The sequence below is a fragment of the Pongo pygmaeus genome, chromosome 8, assembly GCF_028885625.2.
Source record: "Pongo pygmaeus isolate AG05252 chromosome 8, NHGRI_mPonPyg2-v2.0_pri, whole genome shotgun sequence".
Taxonomy (NCBI): domain Eukaryota; kingdom Metazoa; phylum Chordata; class Mammalia; order Primates; family Hominidae; genus Pongo; species Pongo pygmaeus.
In genome coordinates this window covers 72,408,922-72,424,369 of record NC_072381.2, presented here as the reverse complement: position 1 = coordinate 72,424,369, position 15,448 = coordinate 72,408,922, and the positions used below count along the sequence as shown (strand labels likewise).

At 51.3% G+C, this 15,448-nt stretch overlaps 1 protein-coding gene across 6 annotated transcripts in view; it reads left to right on the top strand.

The window, feature by feature from the left end:
• Nucleotides 1-15,448, top strand: part of COL13A1 (collagen type XIII alpha 1 chain) — a 156,456-nt gene that overhangs the window by 119,509 nt on the left and 21,499 nt on the right. For 3 of the 6 annotated variants that reach the window (XM_063670522.1, XM_063670521.1, XM_054436979.2), the window contains 11 exons: nucleotides 611-697; nucleotides 1,704-1,757; nucleotides 2,852-2,896; nucleotides 3,692-3,760; nucleotides 4,978-5,001; nucleotides 6,863-6,925; nucleotides 7,970-8,014; nucleotides 8,309-8,461; nucleotides 10,495-10,539; nucleotides 13,245-13,286; nucleotides 14,659-14,685. In XM_063670522.1, coding sequence (XP_063526592.1) covers nucleotides 611-697; nucleotides 1,704-1,757; nucleotides 2,852-2,896; nucleotides 3,692-3,760; nucleotides 4,978-5,001; nucleotides 6,863-6,925; nucleotides 7,970-8,014; nucleotides 8,309-8,461; nucleotides 10,495-10,539; nucleotides 13,245-13,286; nucleotides 14,659-14,685 — 654 coding nt within the window. The remainder of the gene's footprint in view (nucleotides 1-610; nucleotides 698-1,703; nucleotides 1,758-2,851; nucleotides 2,897-3,691; nucleotides 3,761-4,977; nucleotides 5,002-6,862; nucleotides 6,926-7,969; nucleotides 8,015-8,308; nucleotides 8,462-10,494; nucleotides 10,540-13,244; nucleotides 13,287-14,658; nucleotides 14,686-15,448) is intronic. The other 3 variants (XM_063670524.1, XM_063670523.1, XM_063670525.1) reach the window with 2 other exon arrangements.

The following is a 15,448-nucleotide window of genomic DNA, read 5'->3' as shown; positions in this document are numbered from 1 at the left end:
CATAGGCAGGCCCTGATTGGCAAAAATAAAATGCCTAAATGTAAAGAATTCGGTAGTGATGACCTGGTCAGATTTCTTTGTACCAGCTCTGCAAATGCATCCCACAGTTCATGAGCTCTGTAAGATATTTAATTTAAAAATTAAAAAAAAAAATGAGGCCAAAATAAGGGGAGACGTGCATAATAAGATGGGCCCCTTGGAAAGTCACAGTGCTCCTCAGCCTGTTAGAGGCCTGAGCACCCTGCAGTGACGGGGTCTGCAAAGCCTTATTTAACGCTGCATTTCTTAACATAGTTTGGCTACCAATAACAATGTTATTCTACATTTTGAATATTCTCAACCCACTGAGCAGTGTTCTGTGGAATACACTTTGAGAAACACTGCTCCAGACCCAGCTTTGAAGGGTCCCTTGTGTCAGCTCTAAACCTGCTGCCCTTCAGTAAACACTTCCAATCTCTCTTCAAATCCCACGGCTGGATCAGACCAGTCCGGGGTTCTGAAGGCCCCTGGTCCTCAGACATCCTGAGGCCCACAACCCATAGTGTCCCTCCAGTGCTCAGCCTAGACCTTCCTCCACACCAGGGATGCTAACTCCACCTTCCACCCCCAGGGAGAGAAAGGTGATGCTGGCAACTCCATTGGAGGAGGCAGAGGGGAACCTGGCCCTCCAGGGCTCCCTGGGCCCCCAGGGCCAAAGGTGAGTGTTCCCTGGAATCGGTGTTGGGGAGGTGCTTACCTGGGGACTTTGTCTTCAGCCTGTTCTCGGGGACTCTACGTCCTGGACATCCCGCCTTCTCTAGCCTTCCCCTGCTCCAGATGTGTGGTTTTCCCCATGGATTCCAAAAAGGTCATTTGGACCCAGCTCCTGCTTCCAAGCAGATAACAGTTTGACCTTTCAGAGGAGATGTCTTCCCTGGGGCAGATGGATGGTCCCAGTGACTCAGATGACTCTGATGTAACTGAGTCAGGGCGCAATGGCTGCAGGACCTCCATGCTTATGCTGTAACTGAGTCAAGGATTGATGGCTGCAGGACCTTGATGGCTATGCTGTCACTGAGCGAGGGATCAATGGCTTCAGGGCCTTAGGACAGCCAAGAGGCCCCCGACCTTGGCTCTGAGTAGGTTGCAGGTCAACTATCAGCTGGCCCCACCTGGTACCAGCATATCTGGTAGGTGGCAGCAGTGGAGGCAGCTGCAAATGGAAACTGCCCTCACTTTCCTTTTGCTGCTTGAAAAGTGCAATGGTAAGATTTGGGTTTCCCAAAGCAGATGCCTCCTATGTTGCTTGGTTTCCTTTAGCAGCACTGAGAAATGAAGGAGGTCTCTTTCTTAGCTCAGAAGGAAAGCATGAATTACTCTACATGATCTGGGGCAATACACTCATTCATTCCGCCCATATCCACCTGCCATGGGCTGGGCTCTGTGTGGGCCTAGGAGGGCCTGGCAGGGCAGAGTGGACACCAGTAAAGGGTACAGAATGCAGGGAAGGAAAGCAGGAGTGGGCTTCCAGAGGAAGCAAGACCCAGGCTGGGCCCAAGGGTGGGTAGGAGTCACGGAGGTGGAAGAGTGGGGGTGCAGAAGCCATCGGGGAAAGAGAAGTCCAAGGCAACACCCGGGCATGAGCGGCCAGACCATCTTTTCCCTCATAAGCAGCTGTCCAGGTGCCCAGCATGCCCTCATCCCAACTCTCTCCTCTTCCCCAGGGAGAAGCAGGTGTCGATGGCCAGGTTGGCCCCCCAGGGCGGCAAGGAGACAAGGTACAGAGACCCCCACATCCCAGAGCTGCAAGATGAGGGTCAGCTTGGGAGGTCAAGAATCATCCCGGCCGGCCCTAGGGGTATCCCTCAGGGCAAAAGGCTGACTGGCCATGACCACTGGCTTCCCTATTTCCTGGTTGGCTTGGGCTTTAGAGAGCCATCCACTGAGACAGCAGTCATGCAAAAGCCAGTCTAGGGATGGGACACTTGACCAGGGAGTGACACAGAGCTTCCCGAGCCATTGGTAAACGAGGGGCTCTTGCTTCTCTCCAGCTACTCCCTATGAAAGGCTGCTGTGTCCCTCATGAGTTCACAGTGGCTAAAGTGCTGTGGCAGTGGAGGAGAAAGAGAGTGGGTTACCTGGAGGCAGCAGTGGCTCCACGTCCCATGAGCAGGGTCATCAGGAGTCACACCAAAGGGTTCCTGTTTCCTTTATTTTTACTTTCTATCTTGATTTTTTTCAATTGCCTTTATCCCAGAAAAATTGAAACTGCGCTTGGTTTTTCACAAGTTACGCCGCTTTTTCATTTATTCTCCATGGCTCTGTCCTGTTTGCAGGAGGAACAAATCCTACCCGCCCACTCTGGGAGGTGGGTGCTCATACACCCATGTCCTCCTGAGACCCTTCTGGCCCTCCACATTTCACTCGGCATTCTGGGTCTTTCACAAGTAGAGTGGGCAGCAAAAGAACTGTGTGGGCTCTCGATGGCAACTGACACCCAGACAATTGGCAAAAAGCTGCTCAGCCCTGGATACCTGAGCAGGATGGAATTAAAGAGAAGCAAACGTCCCTGCTCCGATGGAGGCAACTGACTTAGGGGACTGGGGAAAAGGTGCAAGAGAGACAAAGGGGAGTCACTAACAATGAACACAGAACAGAAAGAACGCCACCGAGTCTGAAATGGGAGGCAGCCCAGAGGGACAGGAGTGTGGGTGGGTGTTCCCTGGATGTTTCCTGAAGGGGCGGAACCTGCACTTCTATGGACTAAGAGCTAAGATAAGCCTCCTGGCCCTTATCACATGGCCCATCTAGGGACATCAGGCTCTCTGTACCAACTTTATCCCCACTTTGCTCCAATTTTGTCATACAACAGGGGGAGCCTGGAGCAGCTGGAGAACAGGGACCAGCTGGCCCCAAGGTACGTGCCTGTCTTGCCTGGAGTCACAGCGTGAAGCAGCTGGTAAATCAAAAAGCATCTGAGACAGGTCTCAATTAATATTTAGAAGTTTATTTTGCCAAGGTTAAGGGCACGTGCCCAAGAGACAGGTCTGTGCCTTTTGCCAAAGATGATTTTGAGGGCTTCAATATTTAAAGCGGAAAAGCAGGCTGGAAGGGAAAGAGGAAGGGTATGGTAATCCACACACTGCAAGGGAAAATGAGCAAGTAGCGGAATAGTTGATTATGTATTAGTCTCATGCTCAGTAAATCGGCACTTTATGTAAGCTAAGGTGAACATGGAGCAGCTACCTGTGGGGATATGTAACCTTTTATCTGTAGCTCTCTGCTTAGGAACAAGAGGAAAGGCAGCTTCTTGCATGACTCAGCTTTCAGCTGAACTTTTTTTCTTTTGGCAGAGTGAACTGGGGTCCCGAGTTTTTATCTCCCTTTCACAGGCTTGACCTTGGGGTCTTGACGGGGAAGGAAGGGAAGAGCATTCTGGCCCTCAGGTGGGAGGTCTGACTGGCAGCACAGGTGGACCCAACCTTCCCAGGTCGGCCTAGCCCAGACTTCTCACATGGAGTCTTCTCGATTTGTTCTGCAATCCCCGAGCATCCTCTGAGAGTGTTCGGAATCCCCAGGGCCCCAAGGGCTGTTCTGGGTCCACCCATGTGCAGCCAGGTGCAGCCAGTGTGGGCTGATAGAGAGCAGGCCACAGTTGCCCTCCCAGCCCTCCCGGTCCAGACCCTTGGTTGAGATCTCATTTGCCTTCTAGGGCTCCAAGGGAGAACCAGGGAAAGGAGAGATGGTGGATTACAATGGAAACATCAATGAGGCTCTCCAGGTGAGCAGGGTCCAGCCCAGAGGCCAAGATCCTCATGGACCCCAGGGCTCTGCACCATGCCCTGACCAGGGGGCCCTTCCATACAGCCGAGTAGGGGCCCTGCCCTCAGGCCCTCAGGCAGCACTTCCAGGAGAGCTGCTTCCTCAGTTTCTCTCCTTTGACCTCCCACTGTGTAGCCTCCTGGCAAATGGCCCCATTACTGGCATCCAGGTGGCCGGGCTCTCTGTCTGGGCCCAGCTGGCCAGTTATCCTGCCTCCGGGCCCCTGAGTGCCATAGTGGAATTATCCTGGCACCCCACAAGGTACGGCCCATCCAGGGTGCTGGGGCCCCATTTCCTTAATGCATGCATAACCCCCTTTCATGCAGCAGAAAATCTTCCTAGAACGCATCTCCTTTCGTGTCAGTTTAATCCTGTTTCAAGTTCATGAGCTCCCGCTCCCCACCCTTTAAAGCAGGGTTTATCAGCCTTGGCACTGTTGACATTTGGGGCTGGAGAATCTTTGTGGTTGGGGGAGAGGCAGTCCTGAGTGTTGCAGGATGTGCAGCAGCATCCCCAGTCTCTACCTGCTAGATGCCAGTAGCACCCCAGCCTCAGCTGTGACAACGAAACTATGTCTCCAGACATGACCAATTATCCCTTGGGGGAAGAAATTGCCCCTGCTCAAGAACCACTTCTTCAAAAGAGTCTGTGTCCATATGTGACTCCATTTACACGGTGTAAAATCCTCTTTTAAAGCCAACAATCATCTCCCTGATCTATTTTTTGAGTGGTTCCGTATTTTGCTATACTGCGTCTGTTTAAAGGGAGGTGCGTGGCAACTTTGAAATCTGAGTTCTGGGAGAAGAGGAAAGAACAAGGGAGGGTTCTCAGAAGGTGACTAGAAAGAATAAGAGGTGGTGCTTCCTTCTCTTCAGTAAAGTGAAGTAAAGGTTGCAGTCCATTTAGGGTGTGCCTGAGTCCATTGTAGGACAGCCTCAGAGTATAATCATGCTTAGGAGATGCTATGTATTCTCTGTCCAGTGATTACAAACCTCAGCGAGAGGTGGGGTGGGGGTGGTGTGAGTCTGGGGGCCATGGAGCCCACCTGCGAGCATCTCCCTCCACCCACGCTCCTTTGAGGGGCCCAGCTCCCATGTTTCCATGACTGTGCAGTGAGAACCTTCCAGTTGGCTCTTGGTTTGCTCTTCAACTGATTGCCTGGTGTTGGTTTTTTAGGAGATCCGGACGCTGGCCTTGATGGTAAGTCTTGCTCCTCCTGGCTTTCCTTGGGCACTGGGCTGGGGGCTGGGGACGGCAGCCTGGAAGCAAGGACTTGATTTCTCCCCTCCAGAAAGCAGGTACTGGGCTGCAGATTAGGGTTGACCCGACAGGGCTGGGACAGACGATCTGAGCTGGAGGTGATGGGTCAGGACTGGTACGTGGGCCTCCAGAGCTGCCCGTGCCCTGGGTCATGGCTGTCCTCTGTGTAAAGGCTCTTCACCAATACAGCTGTGCTCTCTGGTGACAATACAAGTGCTGGATTCTATTTACAGCTGCGTCAAGGAAATAGCAGTACTGAGGAGGATGTTTTTAATGTTTCTCTTTTTTCCCAACTTTTAGCTAATTAAATCCAATACCCTGAAAAACTAGTAGCAACCTCCCACATATCCCCCTTTCCTGGAAATCAGTTTCATTATCTGCACTTGGAAAACCAGGGAATTTCAAGCCTGGGTTTTGTACAGGTGCCTACCAGTAACAGGCTCTTGGTAAATATTTGTAGTTGGAATGACTACCACCAAGTTTAACTTCTAAGGTAGAGAATGCGAGGAGAGATCATGACGTTCTCTGACTACTGAAATTTCAATTCACCTAATATTTTTTCATGGCTATGAGCCACAGAACACACTTAGGGATGGCACAAACTCACAATCAAACACCACTTCTGTGACGCCCCAATCACAGAAATTGCTATCAACGACGTGGTTCTGGAATCAATAAGCTTCATTTGGAGACATTAAAATATATGATTTGGCAGGGCACAGTGGCTTATGCCTGTAATCCCAGCACTTTGGAACGCTGAGGTGGGCAGATCACTTGAGGTCAGGAGTTCAAGACCAGCCTGGCCAACATGTCGTCTCTACTAAAAATACAAAAATTAGCCAGGCGTGGTGGTGGGTGCCTATAATCCCAGCTACTCAGTAGGCTGAGGAACGAGAATCACCTGAACCCAGGAGGTGGCGGTTGCAGTGAGTCGAGACTGCACCACTGCACTCCAGCCTGGATGACAGAGTGAGACTCTGTCATCATCATCATCATCATCATCATCATCATCATCATCATCATGTGAAATAGCTATTGGAAATAAAACTTTCCCAGGAACATTTTTTTCCTTTAAAATCAACCTTGAGGTGTAACTTACACATAATAAAAGGTACTCATTTTAGGTGTAGAGTTTGGTGAGTTTTGATAAGTGTATATACCCAGGTATCAACCACCCAATCACTCTAGAAAGTTTCTTCCTGCACCTTGGGAGTCACTCCCAGCCCCAGGCCACCGCTGCTCTGCGTTACTTCTGTCACTGTAGATTAGATGTGTCTTTTGTCTCTTCTAGAGTTTCATGTAAATGGAATTAAACAGTATCTGTGCCTGGCTGCTTTTGCTCAGCAGAATGTGTTTGAGATGCACCCTTGTCATCAGCACTTGGTTCTTTTTCCCTGCTGAGTAGTATTTCATTGTATGGATGTACCATGCGTTCCCGTGTTGATGGGCATTTGGGTTGTTTTCTGGAGACATTTTTAAGTCATTATTGGGGAAGGTCAGACTTAGCTTCTTGGAGCCCAAAGGGCCACCAGAGATGCCCTAGAGAGAAGGAGAAGGAGAGGGTATTGGATGTGGCTGTCCGAACCCCACCTCCACTTCAACCCAGTCACACTTGGTGCTTATATGTCTTGCATTTTGGGTTCCCCATGTTATTTTCTTTGCAAAAAATGTGTTTCTATCACTGGAGAAAGGTTTGTAAACAACTTATCTCTACAAGCCAGCCTCCACATATAGCCCTCAGGGCACAGGCTACCCTCCTCGGTGGGACAGTTCTTCCATGTGTCTTTCCTTTCTTTCCTAGGGGCCTCCTGGTCTTCCTGGGCAAATTGGCCCACCTGGAGCTCCAGGGATTCCAGGCCAGAAGGTAAATCTTGTTTTGACATAGGGGGTGAAGACCTTGCAAGGGCAGCGACCCCAGGGCTTCCCCTCCTCCTGCGACCCTCTCATCTTCCCAGCACCACCACCACACCCTCTGGCTGCTCCAAGACACCAAGGGAGCCGCCCACCCACCTCCCAGCCTCTGTGGCTCTTCTATCCAACCCTTGCCATCTGCTTGGGCTCCTGTAATTCACAGAGCCTTCTGATGCTGTGGGGCCTGGGTCTAGACACACACCTGCCCTTGCCCCAACCAGAACCACAGCGGGAGTGAGGACCCCATCAGGGACCTCAGCATTTGAGCCCCTCTCCAATCCTCCCACCTCACTCCCTGCCCTTGCTTTCCTTTTACACTCCACCCACCTGTGTTTTTCTCAGATGGTCTGCCTGTCTATCTCCCACTCATGAGGTCCTCTCCCCTGCTAGTCTTTTTCCCTCTTACCTTTCTTTCAAAGCCCCTCTCATCTTTCAAGCCCAATTCAAAGACCACCTCCTCCTTGAAGCCTCCCCTGATCTATCAGGCAGAATTCCCTGCCCTTTCCTCTGCTTCTCTGGGTAGGACCTACATCATTTTGCCACCTCCCTTAACTCCGCACCTGACCCAAAGAAGGGGCTTGGTTTGTGTGAAGATGAAAGGAGCACCCTGTGGAGCAGCCAGGGCAGGGGTTCTGCATTCAGGGGAGACAGGAAGGCAAGAACCCTTCTGCAAGGGAGCCAAGGGCGCCTATGGCTCTCAGAGGCAGCAGTGGGAGGTTGTGGCTAAAACATGGACATGGAGCCAGAGCGTCCAGACTGGGATCCTGGCTCCCCAGTTCACTAACTCTGGGCCTCAGGGACACAACTCTGTGCTTTGGAGTCCTGTCTGTAGAAGAGAGGCAATGCAAGTGCATACCTCCCAGCAACACAGTGAGAATTAAATGAGCAAACTCTATGGGAAAGTGTGGAGTGGGATGCCGGGTGCACTAAGCAACGTATAACTGATGGCTGCTATGGTCTCTGCCCTGAGAGTCACCTTTAGTTGTTCTGGTTACAGGGGGAGATTGGACTGCCAGGCCCTCCAGGACATGATGGGGAAAAGGTACGAACAGACAGGTCTGAAGACGGTCTTGGCCCTGGGGGCAGGAGGTCGGGCAGGAAGGCTCTAGAACTGGCCCTGGTGTGAGCCCAGCGGGCAGGGGGAAATGGGGAGGGGCGAGGAGAGGGGCCCACCCTGCAAGCCCCAGGAGGAGCCAGGCAGACCCAGGCTGGGCTGTCTGTGCCTGCCCCAGTCAAGCACCAAAGAGCCAAGGCCTTTGGACTTTTCTACTCTCTCTCCCTCTCTCCTCTTTTCTCCATTAATGTGTCTAAGAAGCGTTGTTGGTATTTTCTAAAGGGACCTCGCGGTAAACCAGGAGACATGGGCCCTCCTGGTCCTCAAGGCCCCCCAGGAAAGGATGGACCTCCAGGAATGAAGGGAGAAAACGGGCACCCAGGGAGCCCAGGAGAGAAGGGGGAGAAAGGGGAAACAGGACAAGCAGGCTCACCGGTGAGTGGCAGGGCTGGCTGCCCTTCCGTGCATACACCACTCCCAAGCATGACGCCAGCTTTGCAGGGCTTTGCACTTTGCATGGTGTCAGCTGCTGCCTGGGCTAGAAACCTGGGGCCAGGGCTTAGGGGTGGAGGATTCACTCAGCTTCCCCTCAAGTCACTCACATTATGAAGGCCAGTTTCCCGACTCAGGAGACCTGAGTCCTGCTCTGTCATCTGTATCCTTGGGAAAGCCACTCACTGTTGCAGAGCCTCCGTCTCCTCATCTCTAAAATGGCGATAATAACGTCTTCCCTGGATACCTCACTGGATTGTTGGGAAAGAGATGAAGTCATGGTTTAGAGCTGCCTCTTTGGAAAGTGTACAGAAGCCCTATACCCAGGAGAGGTTGCATGTACAGAAACGGGGCCTTCGCCCAGTCCACTAGGCTGCCAACTTGACTTGGGAGCCTTCTCTGGGTCTCAGGGGTTTCCATCTGTGAAATGGGTGCCATCCTAGACACCTACCCTTGGAGCAAGGGAGCCACATCCTGTGCATGCCACAGTTGGTCACATTCAGGAAGACCACCTTGAGCTCCACTAACAGAAATTGTTGTTAATCTGTAGGGTCTAGATGGCCCAGTTGGAGAGAGAAGGAGAACCTCGTGGCCAGAGCAGACCCAGAGTGGCAGGATTGCCTAATCCAGCTGGGGTTCTGAGGTTTACAGTGAAGCCAGACGGCTGGGTGTCAAGGTTGTCTGCAGGCAGCCACAGATGAGGGTCCTCCCTGGGGCCACCAGCCTAGCGGGTGCCTGGCACTGTGACGAAGCTGCCCTAATCCCAAGCCTGCCTACCAGGCCTGGGAGCAGGCAGGGGGGGTCCTCTTTACTTCATTTGAGTGTAAACAGGAGTTGCAACTTCCTTGGCTCACAGTATGGTGGCCTCTAGAAGCACCAACCTAGTTCGACGGTGCTAGAATCTTGGTCTCAGAATTCTCCTCTAGGAAGTGGAAAGAGCCTCAGGGGTCAACCAGTCCCAAGTCTGACCCAGTGCAGGACTGCCTCACTCAGCCGGCACAGGCAGGCAGCTCACTGCCTCCAGACCTGTCCACTGCACCATGGGGCAGCCCCAGGATGGAGGGAGCATTCCTGGATATGGTGTGGAAGCTCCCTTGTCAGCCTGCCCCAGTTGACCCCTCAGAGCCTCTGGCCTCTGGAGCCATATTTATTATCTATTGCTGCATAACTAATCACTGCAAAGGTAGCGGCCTAAGACAATACACATTTATTGGCACACAGTTTCTGTGGGTCAGGAATTCAGGCACATCCTAGTTGGGTCCCCTGCCCATGGTCTCATGAGGCTGCAATTAATGTCTCAGCCAACTGCATTCTCATCTGGAGCTAGGGATCCCCTTCCAAGCCCACTGGTATTGGCAGAATCCAGTTCCTTGCTGGAACAGAACTCAGCTCCTAGAGGCCACAGTTCCTGCCACCTGTGCCCCTGCCCTCCCCACCCCCCACAGAGTAGACAATTCACATTATAGCAACTGGCATCTTCAAGGCCAAGGCCAGCAGTAGGGTCTCTCTAGTGTCTAGTGCTAGCAAGACAGAGCTGTGTACATGTGTGTTTGTGTGTTCATGTAACATATTAGTAACATAAGCTTAACATATGTTATATGTCACCATCTGTATGACATGTATGTTATAATCTGCAACATAATCATAGAAGTGAGGTCCCACCACCTTTGCCATGTGCCTTACTCCATGGCTAAGAAACAAGCCACAGGTCACCCTAAGGCCTGTCCACTGCAGAGTCCACAGAGAGTATCAGCCTCTCCTCCCCTGTACTAGAGCCTCAGATTCTTCAAGACAGTGATGACAGTCCCTGCCCAGTCTTCTGTCCTGCAGGCTGACACCTCCACATCCTCCATGGTGTTCCTTGTTGACCCCTAGACAAGTCATGTCCCAGTCTAGTTTGTCACAGATGTGAGGGTGCATCTGTCCCAGGCTTTCACAAGGGCTGGCATTCATGCAGTGGCGTTTTGTGCCCACAGGGAGAGAAAGGAGAAGCCGGGGAGAAGGGCGATCCAGGAGCAGAGGTACATGAGAGATAATGTGACAGAGACTCATCAAACGACAGTCTCTGCAGAATGCACAGTATTTCTATGCTTTAGAATGAAGCTTGCAACTGCCTGACGTTTACATGTACTGAGCACCACCGTAGGTCAGGCACTGATCCTCTGGACTGCTCCAGCCTTCCCAAACCACATCTCTCAGCAACCCTCACAGAGCACCTCCCGTGCTTCCATCCTGGTGCTAGAGTCTGGAGATACAAAAGTAAACAGAACTTGCCTGGCACGGTGGCTCACGCCTGTAATCCTAGCAATTTGGGAGGCTGAGGCAGGTGGATCACCTGAGGTCAGGAGTTTGAGACCAGCCTGGCCAACATGGTGAAACCCCATCTCCTAACAAACTTAGCCAGGAGTGGTGGCAGGTGCCTATAATCCCAGCTATTCAGGAGGCTGAGACGGGAGAATCGCTTAAACCCTGGAGGCAGAAGTTACAGTGAGCCAGGATTGTGCCACTGCACTCCAGCCTGGGCAACAGAGTGAGACTCTGCCTCAAACAAACAAACAAACAAACAAAAACAAAACAGAACCGTCCCTCCGCAGCTCACAGTACCCCATAATGGGCACTAGCATGGGAGCAATTCAGGGAATTGGGCAAGCGTCCCAAAAGACGTGCTATCTGGGCAGAGTCTTGACGGCTTTGTAGGAGTTCGCCACGAAGTTTCAGAGGTAGGCTTTCCAGATAGAGGCATTATTCTTTTGAGAAGTGTAGTGAAAGGAAGAGAAAACAGAACGGCTGAGTGAGAATAGTCAGGATGGAGGCAAGGTTTTCAAAAGACAGCAGAGAATCAGGCATATTTGTAGGCTCAGGGGCAAGAAACGGGAAAGCAACGGAGATCAACGATGCGTGAGAGACAGGATGTTTGGTGGCGGGGTCTGGGCAACCCAAATAGCACCTCAGACCCATGGGAGAGACCACCAAGCCTTCTCAGTCCCCATCAGGGTGGGTTCACCTTGCCAAGCCCCGTCTGAATGTAGTGAAACAGGCCTGATTGTACAATGTGTATGGTACTTGTTTTGAAATGGATAGCCTCCTAAAGAAATGATCCTAATTCAGGAAAAGCATTATACACACATTGTCCCTCCCGGAAGCATTTAAAATAAACGTTGGAAACAGCCTAAATTTTATCAAGAAGGAAAGGATTAAATAACTTATAGTAATAATACTAATAGTAATAATAGTCACCACGTCTGAGCACTTTCCTCATGCCAAGCACCACACTAAGCCCTGGGTATGTAACAACTCATTTTCACTCCACCCAATGAATAGCACAGCACCATTACCAGGAAGCTGGTGGAGAACATATAAAAAATGGAAACATCAGTTTCACAGTAAGTGAAAAAGAGTCGAAAACCAAATTTTATACATATATGAAATCATAAACATACACATATACGTATATACAATTATATACATATTATATATAAATATCAAAAGTATATACATATATTCAAGCACATCTGATACATCAAGAAAATGTTTGAATTTTTGAAGCCTTTTATTATTTTTAAAATTCCCACCCAGGTAAAATTGACTTCTTCTGGAATGTGTCCAGTTCTGTGAATGTTAATACAAGTAGAGATTTGTATAACCAATACCATGATTAGGATACATAAACCACTTACTTATAATAAGAATTAAAATGGTAAACTTTTATTAAAAATGGGAAGCTTTTTTTAAGAAGGCAGAGTTTCCAAAGATCGTGTTCCCTACAAGGAGACTGTGATGGGGCGACAAAGTCCACAGGTCCAGGAAACAACAGGGACCTCCTCTCTGCCCAGTGTAGGGGTGTTCTCCGTCGTGGCCTGGCACAGGAGTCACTCCCCTGGCCATGCTCCAGGGAATTCTACCCCTGGGAAGACGAGGCACCTGAGGAGAGCCCTGAAGCCGAGGCGGGGTGAGCAGCTCAGAAGGACCCAGCAGTGGCTGCCTGTGGACGAAAGGATGTGTGTGTTCATCAGAGACAGAAGCTGCAATGGGCACCACCCTCTGTAGAGGAGACAGCCCTGAGTTCCTCCATCTTCACTGGCTAATCAGAATCTCCTTTACCACAATCTGCATCTGCTTTCAAGGGAAACAGAGACCAGCAGTCCCCATCCTGTCTGTAACAAACCTTGGGGACTTGAGGAGCAATCTTCAGGAACAGCTCAGTCTCCCCACATTCCAGATAACCAATCTCTGCTTCTCTAAGCCAAGGGTCTCAAACTCAAATGTCTACAAGGGCCAGGCCTGCAAAAAGTGACTGCAAAAGCTCTGGATCAAAGACAATAAGGAGTGGTGGGGACTGGGGTAAACTGAAGATGTCATGCCCCACCTAGAGGGGAAAGCTCTTATTCCACTCCAGGCAACTGTTGCCATGCATGAACAAGAACCTAGTGCTGCTAGATCTTCTGGTGTTTTTCTTTTTTTTTTTTCCAAGAAAAATCTGGAAGAATAGATCGTTAGGGACATTTCCTGGAAATTTGCTTTTTCAATATTGAGCAGTCCACCGGGTTGCTATGAGTTTTTGACCTGTTCTGAACCTTTTTTGGGGGATACTGTGCTGGGCAGTCACTGGCTGACCTCCAGTGGGCAGCCATGTCCTCCTCTGGCCTTGCAGTCTCCAGCTGGGCCCTAGGCCCTATCAGGAGGGAGGGCCACTTCAAGTGTAACAGGGCTCCCCTTTGGCTTTTAGGTTCCTGGGCTGCCAGGGCCAGAGGGGCCTCCCGGACCTCCGGTAAGTTTGGAGGGCTTGTCAGTGGCCAGCCCACTAATGTTGCCTCTCCACAGCAGTCACTGGGCTCAACCTCGGCCTTAGTCACTATCACCTCTTCCTCCCAGGGAGGGATTTTCTGGTCTACAAACCCCTCCCCGCTCCTTTTCCCTCGCATGTTAAACAGCACCATCCTGGGGACACCAAGGAGCCCAAGCATCGCCTGGTTTCCTGGAAATAGCTGACTGGTAGGGCAGCCCCAGGGTCCCTTGTCTCTAAGCTCTGCCCAACATTTACCTCACCCTTTGCCATCAAACATCTGCTTCTCCCATTCCTCATGTGAAAGTGACTCATCGGTGCGGCACAGTGGCTCACGCCCGTGATACCAATCTGGCACTCTGGGAGGCTGAGGCAGGTGGATCGCTTGAGTCCAGAAGTTTGAGACCAGCCTGGGCAACATAATGAAACCCTGTCTCTTCTAAAAATACAAAAAATTAACTGGGCGTGGTGGCACGCATCTGTAATCCCAGCTACTCAAGAGGCTAAGGTGGGAGAATCACCTGGGCCCCGGAGGTCGAGGCTGCAGTGAGCCAAGATCGCACCACTGCACTCCAACCTGGACAACCAGAGTGAGACCCTGTCTCAAAAAAAAGAAAAAGAGAGAAAGAGCGGAAGCAGGGAGTGAGGGGAGGGAGGGAGGGAGGGAGTGAGGGAAGGAAGGAAGGAAGGAAGGAAGGAAGGAAGGAAGGAAGGAAGGAAGGGAGGGAGGGAGGGAGGGAGGGAGGGAGGGAGGGAGGAAGGGAGGGAGGGAGGGAGGGAGGGAGGGAAGGAAGGAAGGAAGGGTGAGCCCCAGCCCCACTGGATTGGCTTTCCTTGGCTACAGAAATATAACCATGGGGCCCCTGTGCATTGCTTCTAGAGTGCCCCCAAGCACCCTGAAGCAACAGATGCTGGCCCATGCCTCTGTGTGGTTCGTGGTCCCCAAGGCACTGTGTGTCCTCTGTTGTAGATGGCAGAAGTAGCAGTAGGAATAATGATAGGAGCCAACGTTTATTGAAACTTACTGGATGCTAGACTGTTCCAAGCACTTTGCCTGTATTAATTTAATGTTTGCTGTGTTACCTCTGCGTCTTTCTTTCATGAGACTCTGGGTCAACCATGAGGACCACAGAGAGATTTTCTGTGAGCCCTGGCTGGAAAGGACTGGCTCAGACTATTCCCTAGGAAGCCCCAAGCATGATCCCTGCTTAGCATTTCTTTCTACCTCTCATGGGCAGGGACCCCAAACCATACTCTGCACCCAAAACCCTTGTTCTTCTGTGGTCCACTTGTGGACTAGGCAGTTGTGTTAACTAGAGATGCAGCTCTAATGCACCTTGTTTTATTCCAAATGCAGGGGCTCCAAGGTGTTCCTGGACCAAAGGTAAGGAGAAGTCACGTGACAGGCGCTGTGTCAGTGCTAGTAGAAAAGAGGGAAAGCACCCGAGACCAGCTGACCCTTTTTCCTAGAAGGCATTAGGTGACACTCCAGCCAAGGGGGTCCAGTCAGGGCAGGAGGAAGTCCTAGGTTCCCTTTAGCATCTATCATTGACACCTGGCATGCTTTGGCTTCAGAAGCTTCCCATCTGTCACCCCACAAAGGGACAGGTTAGATTCTTAGCCAATAGTTAAAATCCTTTTCCCATCAAACCTGCCCTGGCCCCTTCACTCATGCTGAGTAAAGGTGGGAGAGAGACAGCAACATAGGGTGGGACCCCTCCCCGGGTCAAGCTTGGGGGGACTCTGCACTGGGCTCTCCCGGCCTCGCCTCAAGCATTTCAAATGGATGAGGGGGCTGGAGGCTGTTGGTGTGACAATGGCCCTTTCCTCGTGCCCTGGTATTCAAGAGACTTTGGGACAGTTTGTTCTCCCAACTAGGCTGTGAGCCTCAGGGCTCTGGAGGTAGCATCTCAGGCATATGAGCAAATCTCTGTAAGGTTCCTGTTTTCCTGCCATGCAGTTGGGCACCTGTGCCAAGGCCTGACCTGTGGGTTTGTCCCCACGCCACCTAGTCCTTTTCTCTGTGGGGCTTTTCCCACAGGATACAGGGGCTACTAACTGAGGCGGGAATAGGCTAAGAATTCAGGGATTCTTGGTATCCTCAGGCTGCCACCCTGACCCCTCCTTCCTCTACAAATGCCACCCCA